This window comes from Procambarus clarkii, chromosome 15 (assembly GCF_040958095.1).
Source record: "Procambarus clarkii isolate CNS0578487 chromosome 15, FALCON_Pclarkii_2.0, whole genome shotgun sequence".
NCBI classification, from domain to species: domain Eukaryota; kingdom Metazoa; phylum Arthropoda; class Malacostraca; order Decapoda; family Cambaridae; genus Procambarus; species Procambarus clarkii.
The window spans coordinates 26,193,924-26,207,645 of record NC_091164.1 but is presented as its reverse complement, the minus strand read 5'-3'; the positions used below and the strand labels follow the sequence as shown (position 1 = coordinate 26,207,645).

At 44.1% G+C, this 13,722-nt stretch overlaps 1 protein-coding gene across 1 annotated transcript; it reads right to left on the bottom strand.

Moving 5' to 3' along the window:
- Positions 1-4,102: 4,102 nt before the first annotated feature.
- Positions 4,103-5,860, bottom strand: LOC138365030 (trichohyalin-like). The gene is made up of 2 exons (XM_069325129.1): positions 5,282-5,860; positions 4,103-5,236 (listed from the first exon to the last, which is right to left on the bottom strand). The coding sequence occupies exons 1-2, from the start codon at positions 5,858-5,860 to the stop codon at positions 4,103-4,105; spliced, it is 1,713 nt and encodes a 570-aa protein (XP_069181230.1).
- Positions 5,861-13,722: the final 7,862 nt, after the last annotated feature.

Here is a 13,722-nt window from a genome sequence, read left to right as displayed (position 1 = left end):
CGCGATTTCTAAGCACAAATCTTCAATCATTATCAACGCTTCGTTGTAGATTTCTGCTGTGAAATTTATGTTCATATTTGAATTTTCCTTGTGTATTCGACGGATAATATCTTCAGCCATGTGCGATTTGTGTTTCTCCCATAACTCTGTTGGAGATGAAGGAGAGCCGGTGGTCAATATGATTGAAAACAATGCACGAATTTGATTTGGATGTGACGTGTTGGACGCGTCATTAATGCATATATCCCAGTGCTGGTCGTTCTCCAATATATTCCGAGCTTGACATGCACTACGGGAAGTGGCATATGTTACGCCGTTGACAAATCTCATTTGCTGGAAAGCCGTTGCACTGGGCACATTTACCAACAGCTTGCGAAGAAAGAAGCATTCATCCTGATTGGAATACTTGGAGAACAGTCTGCATATCGTATGCAGGCGATGAGTCACAATAACGTGGCTAAAGTATGTTGACCAGACCACACACTAGAATGTGAAGGGACGACGACGTTTCGGTCCGTCCTCGACCATTCTGAAGTCGATTGTGATTAGGAAGTACAGGAATAGGCACGAGAGAGAAGAGGAACAAAGTAAGGTGTAGTAGTAAGAACTGCAGAGGGCCTATTGGCCCATACGAGGTAGTTACTATTATAACCACCTAAGGAGAAGGAGAAAATAATAGGATTAAGAAGAGGAAAGCAAGGGAACGTAGGAGAAGACAATGAACAGAAAAAAAGAGAGAAAGGAAAGAGAAAGAAAGGTAAATGGAAAGGGTAAGCTTAGGTAAGGTCACGTTTGTTAGAAAGATTAGAGCATTTGAGTATATACTGTGAAAGGGAAGAGTCCACAGCAACAAAGCCAGGACTCAAGTTCATGTTGGGTACATTGTTAATAAGAGCCAATTCAACAAGACGGCGTCTGTGTAGGGTAGAGGCAGGAAATATTATTTTGGAGGAAGACCAATCAATGGGATGATTAGAATCCCTCACATGGCAGAAGAGAGCATTGTTAGTGTCTGCAGACTTAAATTAACACTTTTCATGTGTTCTTTAAGTCTGTCATTCAGTGTACGGCCAGTTCACCAAAGTTTCGCCAAAGTATTGGAGAGGACAAGACGAACAGGAAATAGAGTAGACATTAGCAGCATTAGAAGCAGGAGGAGCAGTGTGAAGTAGATTACTACGAAGTGTGTTAGTTTGTCGAAAGGCGAGTTTAATGTCAAGAGGACGAAAGGTATTGGTAAAAGTTTTTAGTTCAGATATGAAGGGAAGGCATAGTACAGTGCTACTAGTGTTGGAAGCAGGTTTAGGATGAAAGAAATTTCGTTTAGCTTGAGAGTAGGCACAGTTGATGAAATGCAAAGGGTAACCAAGGAGAGAGAATGATTTGTAGATAAAGGCAATTTCAGAATCAAGAAACTGAGGGTCGCTAATGCGTAGAGCGCGGAGGAAGAGAGAGACGAGGACACTTTTCTTAACAGAAGGAGGATGGTAGGAAAAGAAGTGAATGTTCATGCCACTATGCATGGGTTTACGGTAGACAGAGAAAGAGAACCCAGACACAGAACTGTGAATGTGAACGTCAAGAAAAGGAAGAAGGGAATTAGATTCCCACTCAACTTTAAAATGGATAGAAGGAGCCAGATTGTTAAGAGAGGAGAGGAAAGGCTGGAAAAGACTAAGGTCATGAGGCCATAAAGCAAAAATGTCATCAACATAGCGAAGCCAGAGAGAGGGACGAGTATCAATAGAAGGAAGAAGAACAGTTTCGAAGTATTCCATGTAGAAATTAGCAAGAACAGGGGAGAGAGGGGAACCCATAGCGACACCGAAAGTTTGAGTGTAATATTTACCGTTGAAAGAGAAAGAGTTAGAGTCAACACAGAGTCTAATGAGATCGAGGAAAACGTCAGTGGGAAGCGGGAGAGGAAGGAGACCCTCTGGCGCCTTCTGTCTAAGGAAAGAGAGAACGTCATCGAGCGGAACATTAGTGAACAGAGAGTCCCTTCGACGACGTCCCAGTCCCTTCGAAACGTCGTCGTCCCTTCACATTCTAGTGAGTGGTCTGGTCTGCCTATCGTAGTTTGTTTGAATATGCCAGGTTGTCCGTCGACTCGCTCTCCTCGTTTACGTCGTTCAAAAATGTTCTACTGGCATTCCATGTGTAATACGAAGGCACTTCCGAATACAGCAGTGTTTTCGCAAACGCGTAATTTTGACATAACGAGAAGAAAGCAGTTAATATTGCAGCGGGTGGATTCACAGCTGTTTGTTGCACATTTGCAGCTGTGAAATAAACGTGTTATCCATTTTCTTGTTATCAAAACAAAAACAAAAAATACTAACGAAATATTTCATTCCAACACAGATCAATCGACACAGCTCAATTTCACCGCCAATTGCACTGAAAAATAAGAAGAACAGTTAAAAAAATGAAATGAAAAACAATGAAAAAAGAAACAAATAAAGTATACCCATGAAATGAACGGTATGGTAAACATCACAGTTCAATACCAACGCAATGTCATACAAAATAATTAAATAAAAATGAAAATAAATCAAAATCTATGAAAATTCAATATATCAATACAATCGGAAACATTGAAATTGAAACGTAACATATCTAGTATATATTATGTTGCTCCTACGTGCAACAGATGGCGCTGTTTCAAAAAATGCATGTTTTCACTTGTCACAGGTGTGGCGTCTAAATAATAGGTATATCAAAACACGCACCTATTCGATAGGAACGTTGTGTAAAAAATTCAAAGCAATCGGTGAAGAACTTTCGGTGATTACAGCGTGTGTTGTTAATACGTCTTACAGATGGCGCTGTTTTTCAAGAAAAATATGTTTTTTCCTGTCACAGGTGAGGCATGTATATAGTAAGTATATAAAAATACTCGCCTATTCGAATTCAATATTGTGTCAAGATTTCAAAGCAATCGGTAAAGAGGTTTCGAAGATTTACCTCACTTGAAAAACACATGAAAAACACAGGTTTTTACAAAAAACATGTTTTTTTCCCGTCACAGACGTGACATCTATATAGTATATATATATATATATATATATATATATATATATATATATATATATATATATATATATATGTCGTACCTAGTAGCCAGAACTCACTTCTCAGCCTACTATGCGAGGCCCAATTTGCCTAATAAGCCAAGTTTTACTGAATAAATATATTTTCGTCTACCTAACCTACCTAACCTAACCTAACCTAGCTTTTTTTGGCTACCTAACCTAACCTTACCTATATATATAGGTTAGGTTAGGTTAGGTAGGGTTGGTTAGGTTCGGTCATATATCTACGTTAATTTTAACTCCAATAAAAAAAAATTGACCTCATACATAGTGAAAAGGGTAGCTTTATGATTTCATAAGAAAAAATTATAGTAAATATATTAATTCAGGAAAACTTGGCTTATTAGGCAAATCGGGCCTTGAATAGTAGGCTGAGAAGTGAGTTCTGGCTACTAGGTACGACATATATATATATATATATATATATATATATATATATATATATATATATAAACCCGCTCGAATGCGAAGGGAACGTTGTGTGAAAATTTCAAGGTAATCGGTGAAGAATTTTCGGAGATTAACGATTTTGAACAAACGAACATTTCCATTTTTCTTTATAAAGATATACATAGACACTCATTACATACAACCAACATATTACCAAACATTCTGAGTGATAAACAGTTACATATCATCATTTGCAACTGCTCATACCATTACAATTGAGATTAAGAGAATCTATTCTAATTTGTTGGGTCCTTCTAGACCGATCAGGTTCCATCAGTCTTAAATATTCACATTATCATCGCTTGCTGCCGTGGTCTCGAACCATGGCCGATATCACTGGCAAGATGTACGAGGCGAGTGTGCTGCCTCTCCTCACCTGACAAGTACTTTACATTTGTGCTCATCCTCACACTTGCAGCCTTGGGAGTCGCGCTGAAGCAACAACGGAAGACGTGCTGTTGCTTTTACTGAGGCAGTCACTATGATAATTCTGTCCGCTGTAACAGCAGGCAGTGCCTCCTGCTGCCGTGGCTCACCAGGCCTCCTGCTGCCGTGGCTCACCAGGCCTCCTGCTGCCGTAGCTCAACAGACATCACCTCCTGCTGCCGTAGCTCAGCAGACATCACCTCCTGCTGCCGTAGCTCAGCAGGCAGCGCCTCCTGCTGCCGTAGCTCAGCAGACATCACCTCCTGCTGCCGTAGCTCAGCAGACATCACCTCCTGCTGCCGTAGCTCAGCAGGCAGCGCCACCTGCTGCCGTAGCTCAGCAGACAGCACCTCCTGCTGCCGTAGCTCAGCAGGCAGCGCCTCCTGCTGCCGTGGCTCAGCAGACATCACCTCCTGCTGCCGTAGCTCAGCAGACATCACCTCCTGCTGCCGTAGCTCAGCAGGCAGCGCCACCTGCTGCCGTAGCTCAGCAGACAGCACCTCCTGCTGCCGTAGCTCAGCAGGCAGCGCCTCCTGCTGCCGTGGCTCAGCAGACAGCACCTCCTGCTGCCATAGCTCAGCAGGCAGCGCCTCCTGCTGCCGTGGCTCAGCAGGCAGCGCCTCCTGCTGCCGTAGCTCAGCAGGCAGCGCCTCCTGCTGCCGTGGCTCAGCAGGCAGCGCCTCCTGCTGCCGTAGCTCAGCAGGCAGCGCCTCCTGCTGCCGTAGCTCAGCAGGCAGTGCCTCCAGCTGACGTAGCTCAGCAGGCAGCGCCTCCTGCTGCCGTGGCTCAGCAGGCAGTGCCTCCAGCTGCCGTAGCTCAGCAGGCAGCGCCTCCTGCTGCCGTGGTTCAGCAGGCAGCGCCTCCTGCTGCCGTGGCTCAGCAGGCTGCGCCTCCTGCTGCCGTAGCTCACTAGGCAGTGCCTCCAGCTGCCGTAGCTCAGCAGGCAGCGCCTCCTGCTGCCGTGGCTCAGCAGGCAGTGCCTCCTGCTGCCGTGGCTCAGCAGGCAGCGCCACCTGCTGCCGTAGCTCAGCAGACAGCACCTCCTGCTGCCGTATCTCAGCAGACAGCACCTCCTGCTGCCGTGGCTCAGCTGGCAGTGCCTCCTGCTGCCGTGGCTCAGCAGGCAGTGCCTCCAGCTGCCGTAGCTCAGCAGGCAGCGCCTCCTGCTGCCGTATCTCAGCAGACAGCACCTCCTGCTGCCGTGGCTCAGCTGGCAGTGCCTCCTGCTGCCGTTGCTCAGCAGACAGTGCCTCCTGCTGCCGTAGCTCAGCAGGCAGCGCCTACTGCTGCCGTAGCTCAGCAGGCAGCGCCTCCTGCTGCCGTGGCTCAGCAGGTAGCGCCTCCTGCTGCCGTGGCTCAGCAGGCAGCGCCTCCTGCTGCCGTGGCTCACCAGGCAGCGCCTCCTGCTGCCGTGGCTCACCAGGCAGCGCCTCCTGCTGCCGTAGCTCAGCAGGCAGCGCCTCCTGATGCCGTAGCTCAGCAGGCAGCGCCTCCTGCTGCCGTAGCTCAGCAGGCAGCGCCTCCTGCTGCCGTAGCTCAGCAGGCAGCGCCTCCTGCTGCCGTAGCTCAGCAGGCAGCGCCTCCTGCTGCCGTAGCTCAGCAGGCAGTGCCTCCAGCTGCCGTAGCTCAGCAGGCAGCGCCTCCTGCTGCCGTAGCTCAGCAGGCAGCGCCTCCTGCTGCCGTGGCTCAGCAGGCAGCGCCTCCTGCTGCCGTGGCTCAGCAGGCAGCGCCTCCTGCTGCCGTAGCTCAGCAGGCAGTGCCTCCTGCTGCCGTAGCTCAGCAGGCAGCGCCTCCTGCTGCCGTAGCTCAGCAGGTAGCGCCTCCTGCTGCCGTAGCTCAGCAGGTAGCGCCTCCTGCTGCCGTGGCTCAGCAGGTTTTACCCTGAGCATCATTAAATATAAATTGCCAGACTTTTTCCTACAGCCTCTCACACAAGTGGTTCCTGAGTCAGCTCTAACCTAAGCTTGTTTTAAGTCTTATTAACACATTCCCCGAACTTCTCATCCTTGATATAGATTTTGTTTTAATAACTTCAACTTTCTCGCCCCAGCTTAATTATTCTCGACGCGCTTCAGGGTCAATAACTATACAATATTTAAATCTCATTTCACTGTCATTTACTCTGAAACTGTCCTCCTAAAGTGCCATTACAGAACCTTAGAGTCTATTAAGAGACCCTCGTCACTAGGTATCAAGTCAGTCATTTACTTTTCACTAAGTGAAGAGTAACACACAGATACACAGACACACAGTAGGCTCCAGGCTCCAAAGCTGCTGCTTAGCACACTCGCCTCATAAGACTTGCAGCTGATATCGGCCATGTTTCGAGCCCACAACAGCAAGCGATGATAAGAAACAGATTCTTGACAGTTGGAACCTGTTCAGTCAAGGGAGGAACCAGTAGGACAGAATGGAATAAGGAGAGAGTGGCAGTGAATGAAATACCAAAGGGGTTATAGATGGAAGGGGCTGAACAAAGCATTGAGAAGGTTTTCAGGTTAAGCTGATGCAACAAGGACAGAGACTACCTGATAAAGTTAGTGTTTGCAAACGAGAACACGAAGGAGAATATTCTAGCAAGAAAGAGCTAACTACAATATGAGAACGAATAGAGCGCATAGTGAGAGGAGAAAACCAGGAAATCACAGCGCCCAACACAACATTCCTAGAGACAAAAGGGAACCCACAACCAGCATCCCAGCATCACCAGAGGGGAGGGCAACACCACCACCCTCCTCTGCCTAGAAACCTTCCCTACCCCTAACCTTACCTGCCCCCACTCAAATGCCCAGTCAACCCTCCCTCCCTCCTTGCCCCCACCACTCTATTCCCACCCAATCACCCCTCCACCATTCCCACCATGTTCCCCTCCCTGATTTCCCTCCCTGTCTCCCTCCTCCTTTATCCCATTCCCTCCCTGTCCCCTGTCCCCCCCTGCCCTAGACCCCCGCCTCTCACCGCAGTATCCTCGGAGACCCTGTTAACTACCTCACAAATCATCATACCTATGGAGCAGCTTCCCCCATCAACAGAACGCTCACCAAGAAGGGGACATGAGAATGAACAAAAAAAAGTGAACTTCAAGGCAATGTACACTAACATAGATGGGATTACAAATAAAACAAATGAACTTGAAGAATGGGTACTGGAAGAAATCCCAGACGTAATAACAGTCACAGAAACAAAGCTAACGAAAATCATAACAAATGCAGTGTTTCTGCTGGATTATTATATAGTGAGGAAACAGAGAGATGGAAGAGAAGGTGGTGTAGCTTTGCTGATAAGAAAAGGCTGGAGATTTGAGGAGTTAGTTATTCAGGGCTGTGAAGGTTTGTTATTACAAACCTTCACTACAGTGACTACAAAACAGGTACCATAGCAATATGAGGACAAAAACTTTTAGTAGTAGTCATATATAACCCCCCACCCACCCCCGCCAAATAACAGAAGACCCAAACACGTATATGATAGAACCAACTTGGACACTAGAATAATTGAGAGAGCAGCTTCTGTCGCTAGCAGGAACGGACCTGGACTACTAGTCATAGGAACCTTCAACCTCAGGAAGATAGATTGGGAGAACAGAGACCCACGTGGAGGACCAGACACATGAAGAGGTAAACTGCTGGACGTGACAACAAGAAACTTTCTAAGCCAACACATTAAGGGGGACCAACAAGAATGAGAGGTGAAGATGAAAAAGCTGTGCTTGATCTAATATTTACCCTAAATGAGTCGGATATAAGGGAAGTTAAGTTGGAAGCACCCTTGGGAATGAGTGATCTCAGTGTATTGATTTTTGAGTACCTGATAGAGCTAGGATTTATCTCCCCCAAAAAAAGAACTAGGAAACAAAGGGCTGGTGTTCTGAAAGGGAAATTACGAGGAGATGTGAAAATTCCTAAGCAATATTCCATGGAACACAGACCTCAGAGCTACGTCCATTCAAAACATGATGGACTATGACACTCAAAAGTGTCAGGAGGCAGTAAACAGGTTCATCCCTGCCCAAAGGAAAAAAACCGAGACGTAAAAGAAGAATCCATGGTTTAATAGGACATGTATGGAAGCAAAGGAAGTGAACACAAGGGCGTGGAGGAACTTCCGAAATAACAGAACGCCAGAAAGTAGCGAGAGATACCAGAGAACCAGGAATAATAAGAAAGTTAGTGAGAGAAGGAGAGAAAAAAATATGAAAAAGATATAGCAAATAAAGCCACGGCCGAACAAAAGCTACTCCAAAGTCACATCAGGAGGAAAAGAACAGTGAAAGAACACGCGATGAAACTTACAACCGATGAGAACAGGTACACAGAGAACGACAAAGAGGTATGTGAATACCTCAACAAAAGGTTCCAGGAGGTCTTCACAATCAGAACAAGGTGAGGTTACTGCGCTAGGAGAGGTGGCAGTAAACCTGGAGGGCTTGGAAGGGATCTAAATATCAAGAGATGAGATCAAGAGGCATCTGTTGAATCTGGACATGAGAAAGACTGTTGGTCCGGACGGAATCTCACAGTGGGTATTGAAAGAGTGTGCAGAAGCACTTTGCTTGCCACTCTCCATAGTGTATAGTAGTTCACTAGAAACGGGAGACCTACTAGAAATATGGAAAACGGCTAATGTAGTCCCAATATACAAAAATGGTGACAGACAAGAGGCACTGAACTACAGGCCAGTGTCCTTAACTTGTATACCATGCAAGGTGATGGAGAAGATCATGAGAAAAAAACTAGTAACTCATGTGGAGAGAAGGAACTTCGTGACAAGCCATTAACATGGGTTCAGGAAAAGTAACTCTTGCCTTACTGGCTTAATATAATTCTACGATCGGGTGACAAAGATTTAACAAGAAAGAACTGTAGAACGGTCTGCATTTTATTGGACTATTGGAAAGCTTTTGACACAATACCCCATGATAGGCTGGTGCATAAGCTGGAGTAACAGGTAGGGTGCTCCTGTGGATAAGGGAATACCTAAGCGATAGGAAGCAGAGAGTTACAGTGAGGGGTGAGGCTTCAGATTGGCGTGAAGTCACCAGTGGAGTCCCACAGGGCTCTGTACTCGGACCTATCCTGTTTCTAATATACGTAAATGATCTTTCAGAGGGTATTGGCTCATTCCTCTCAATATTTGCTGACGACGCCAAAATTATGAGTAGGATTAAGACAAAATTAAGAAGGAAGACTGCTTGAGGCTTCCGGAAAACCCGGGCAAACTGAAGGAATGGTCGAACAAATGGCTGTTAAAGTTTAACCCAAGCAAATGTAATGTAATGAAGATAGATGTAGGGAGCAGGAGGCCAGATACAAGGTACAATTTGGGAGATGAAGTTTTTCAAGAATCAGAGAGAAAGACCTGGGAGTCGATATCACGCCAGACCTGTCTCCTGAAGCCCATATCAAGAAGATAGCATCAGCGGCATATGCCAAGAACGGTCTTTTGAACCTTGTGCAAGGAATCATTCAGAACTTTGTATACCACATATGTCAGACCAATCCTCGAGTATGCAGCTCCAGCATGGAGTCCATATCTAGTCAAGCATAAGACTAAACTGGAAAAGCTTCAAAGGTTTTCCACCAGACTATTACTCGAACTGAGGGGTTTGATCCACGAGGAGAGACTACGAGAATTAAACCTCACGTTGCTGGAAGACAGAAGAGTTAGAGGGGACATGATCACCACATACAAGAATCTCAAAGGAATTGATATATAAAGATAAAGACAGGCTATTTAATACAAGGGGCACATGCACTAGGGGACACAGGTGGAACTTGAGTGCTCAAATGAGCCATAGAAACATTAGAATTTTTTTTGTTATTGTCGGAGTAGTAGACAAATGGAATGCATTAGGAAGTGATGTGGTGGAGGCAAACCCCATACACTGTTTCAAGTGGACATATGATAGAGCTCAAAAGGCTCAGGAACCAGTTCACCAGTTTATTTACAGTTGAGAGGCGGGACCAAAGAGCCAGAGCTCAACCATCGCAAGCACAAATAGGTGTGCTTGCGATGGTTGAGACACAGACATACAGACACGCATAAACAATGCCACATGTATAGCCAACATCATATGTATACAGAAGGTCACATGCATATTCAGTGCCACTAGTGTTATCAATACCATATGATGTATAATGAATGTCACATGTGTAATTAAAAATATCATATGTCATATTTATGAATGAATAATAAATTTCATATTTATAATTAATGCCACGTGTATAACAAATGACACATGTATAATCAACGCCACTTAACCAATGTCACATGTATAACAAATGCCACATGTGTAGTCAATCTTTGTATGTATAATCCATGTCATATGCATAATAAACGCCACATGTATAATAAACGCCACATGTAAAATCAACGCCACATGTGTAATCAACGCCACATGTGTAATAAACGCCACATGTAAAATCAACACCACATGCATAATCAATGCCACATGCATAATCAACGCCACATGTATATTCAATGCCACATCTATATAAATAAAATTATTAAATATGACCGAAAAAGTAAGATTAATAATTCTAACACGAATTTTCTCAATCTTTCGTACATTACGCTTCACTGTTGGAGGTAAATCAAAAATCAATTCTCCAAAATTCATTTTTATTTCTAGTCTGACGCGACACGGGCGCGTTTCGTAAAACTTATTACATTTTCAAAGACTTTTAGTTCACAAATACACAACTGAATAGAACTTACGTATCTCCGATTTTATATCTACATTTGAGTGAGGTGGGAGGGGTGATGTGGCATTAACACAAGACAGAACAAAAGGGGATATTAATAGGGTAATAAAAGTATCAACACAAGACAGAACACAAACAATGGGTATTGAATAGAAGTGTTTGTAGAAAGCCTATTGGTCCATATTTCTTGATGCTTCTATATTGGAGCGGAGTCTTGAGGTGGGTAGAATATAGTTGTGCAATAATTGGCTGTTGATTGCTGGTGTTGACTTCTTGATGTGTAGTGCCTCGCAAACGTCAAGCCGCCTGCTATCGCTGTATCTATCGATGATTTCTGTGTTGTTTACTAGGATTTCTCTGGCGATGGTTTGGTTGTGGGAAGAGATTATATGTTCCTTAATGGAGCCCTGTTGCTTATGCATCGTTAAACGCCTAGAAAGAGATGTTGTTGTCTTGCCTATATACTGGGTTTTTTGGAGCTTACAGTCCCCAAGTGGGCATTTGAAGGCATAGACGACGTTAGTCTCTTTTAAAGCGTTCTGTTTTGTGTCTGGAGAGATTCTCATGAGTAGGCTGGCCGTTTTTCTGGTTTTATAGTAAATCGTCAGTTGTATCCTCTGATTTTTGTCTGTAGGGATAACGTTTCTATTAACAATATCTTTCAGGACCCTTTCCTCCATTTTATGAGCTGTGGAAAAGAAGTTCCTGTAAAATAGTCTAATAGGGGGTATAGGTGTTGTGTTAGTTGTCTCTTCAGAGGTTGCATGGCTTTTCACTTTCCTTCTTATGATGTCTTCGACGAAACCATTGGAGAAGCCGTTATTGACTAGGACCTGCCTTACCCTACAGAGTTCTTCGTCGACTTGCTTCCATTCTGAGCTGTGGCTGAGAGCACGGTCGACATATGCGTTAACAACACTCCTCCTGTACCTGTCAGGGCAGTCGCTGTTGGCATTTAGGCACATTCCTATGTTTGTTTCCTTAGTGTAGATAGGTAGCCGACAGAGTGTATCGTGATCCAGCCTGTACTCCTCTTGACATACCAGAAAATATTCTGAGGAAACTACTCCAAGCTTGTACTAAAGAGGCACCCTTCTTGAGCCCGGATGGGCACATGTATAAGCAAGTAGATGGGGTCGCCATGGGTTCTCCCCTAGGTGTCCTGTTTGCAAACTTCTACATGGGTACCATCGAGCAAAAAGTCTTAGTCGACATGAACTTGAAACCGGCCATATACTGCAGGTATGTTGACGACATTTTTACACAGGTACCTGATGTCAGACATCTGCAGGAGCTGAAGGAGGCATTTGAGCAGAGTTCCATGCTGCGTTTCACTTACGAGATGGAAAAGGATGGGAAGCTGCCCTTTCTCTACACTAAGGAAACAAACATAGGAATGTGCCTAAATGCCAACAGCGACTGCCCTGACAGGTACAAGAGGAGTGTTGTTAACGCATATGTCGACCGTGCTCTCAGCCACAGCTCAGAATGGAAGCAAGTCGACGAAGAACTCTGTAGGGTAAGGCAGGTCCTAGTCAATAACGGCTTCTCCAATGGTTTCGTCGAAGACATCATAAGAAGGAAAGTGAAAAGCCATGCAACCTCTGAAGAGACAACTAACACAACACCTATACCCCCTATTAGACTATTTTACAGGAACTTCTTTTCCACAGCTCATAAAACGGAGGAAATGGTCCTGAAAGATATTGTTAATAGAAACGTTATCCCTACAGACAAAAATCAGAGGATACAACTGACGATTTACTATAAAACCAGAAAAACGGCCAGCCTACTCATGAGAAACTCTCCAGACACAAAACAGAACGCTTTAAAAGAGACTAACGTCGTCTATGCCTTCAAATGCCCACTTGGGGACTGTAAGCTCCAAAAAACCCAGTATATAGGCAAGACAACAACATCTCTTTCTAGGTGTTTAACGATGCATAAGCAACAGGGCTCCATTAAGGAACATATAATCTCTTCCCACAACCAAACCATCGCCAGAGAAATCCTAGTAAACAACACAGAAATCATCGATAGATACAGCAATAGCAGGCGGCTTGACGTTTGCGAGGCACTACACATCAAGAAGTCAACACCAGCAATCAACAGCCAATTATTGCACAACTATATTCTACCCACCTCAAGACTCCGCTGCAATATAGAAGCATCAAGAAATATGGACCAATGGGCTTTCTACAAACACTTCTATTCAATACCCATTGTTTGTGTTCTGTCTTGTGTTGATACTTTTATTACCCTATTAATATCCCCTTTTGTTCTGTCTTGTGTTAATGCCAGATCACCCCTCCCACCTCACTCAAATGTAGATATAAAATCGGAGATACGTAAGTTCTATTCAGTTGTGTATTTGTGAACTAAAAGTCTTTGAAAATGTAATAAGTTTTACGAAACGCGCCCGTGTCGCGTCAGACTAGAAATAAAAATGAATTTTGGAGAATTGATTTTTGATTTACCTCCAACAGTGAAGCGTAATGTACGAAAGATTGAGAAAATTCGTGTTAGAATTATTAATCTTACTTTTTCGGTCATATTTAATAATATATGTCTACAGGAAAGACTGCTACCAAAATATACTAATAATAAATAAAATTGTAAATGTTCGTTTGTTCAAAATCGCTAATCTCCGAGAGTTCTTCAGTGATTGTTTTGACATTTTGACAAAACGTTCCATTCGAATATGCGCGGGTTTTTATATACCTACTATATAGATGCAACTCCTGTGACCAGTAAAAACGTGTTTTTTTTTTTAACAGCACCATCTGTTGCACGTAATAGCATCACACACTATAATAAATAGGTTACGATTCCATTTCAATGTTTCTGATTGCATTGACAAATTGAATTTTCATAGATTTCGATTTATTTTCATTTTGAATTTGTAATTTTGTGTGACAGTGAGTTGGAACTAAGCTGTGTTGTTTACTATACTGTTCATTTCGTGATTATAAGTATAGATGCCACACCTGTGACAGGTAAAAAAAAAATATTTTAAGACACAGCGCCATCTGTTGCACATAAGACCA

Excerpts from the sequence above, each read along its gene's own strand:
- LOC138365030 (XM_069325129.1), bottom strand. The coding sequence starts at position 5,860 with ATGCTCAGGGTAAAACCTGCTGAGCCACGGCAGCAGGAGGCGCTACCT. Across the intron at positions 5,237-5,281 it reads CTGAGCCACGGCAGCAGGAG|CTACGGCAGCAGGAGGCACT; the intron begins GCGCTGCCTGCT and ends CTGCCTGCTGAG.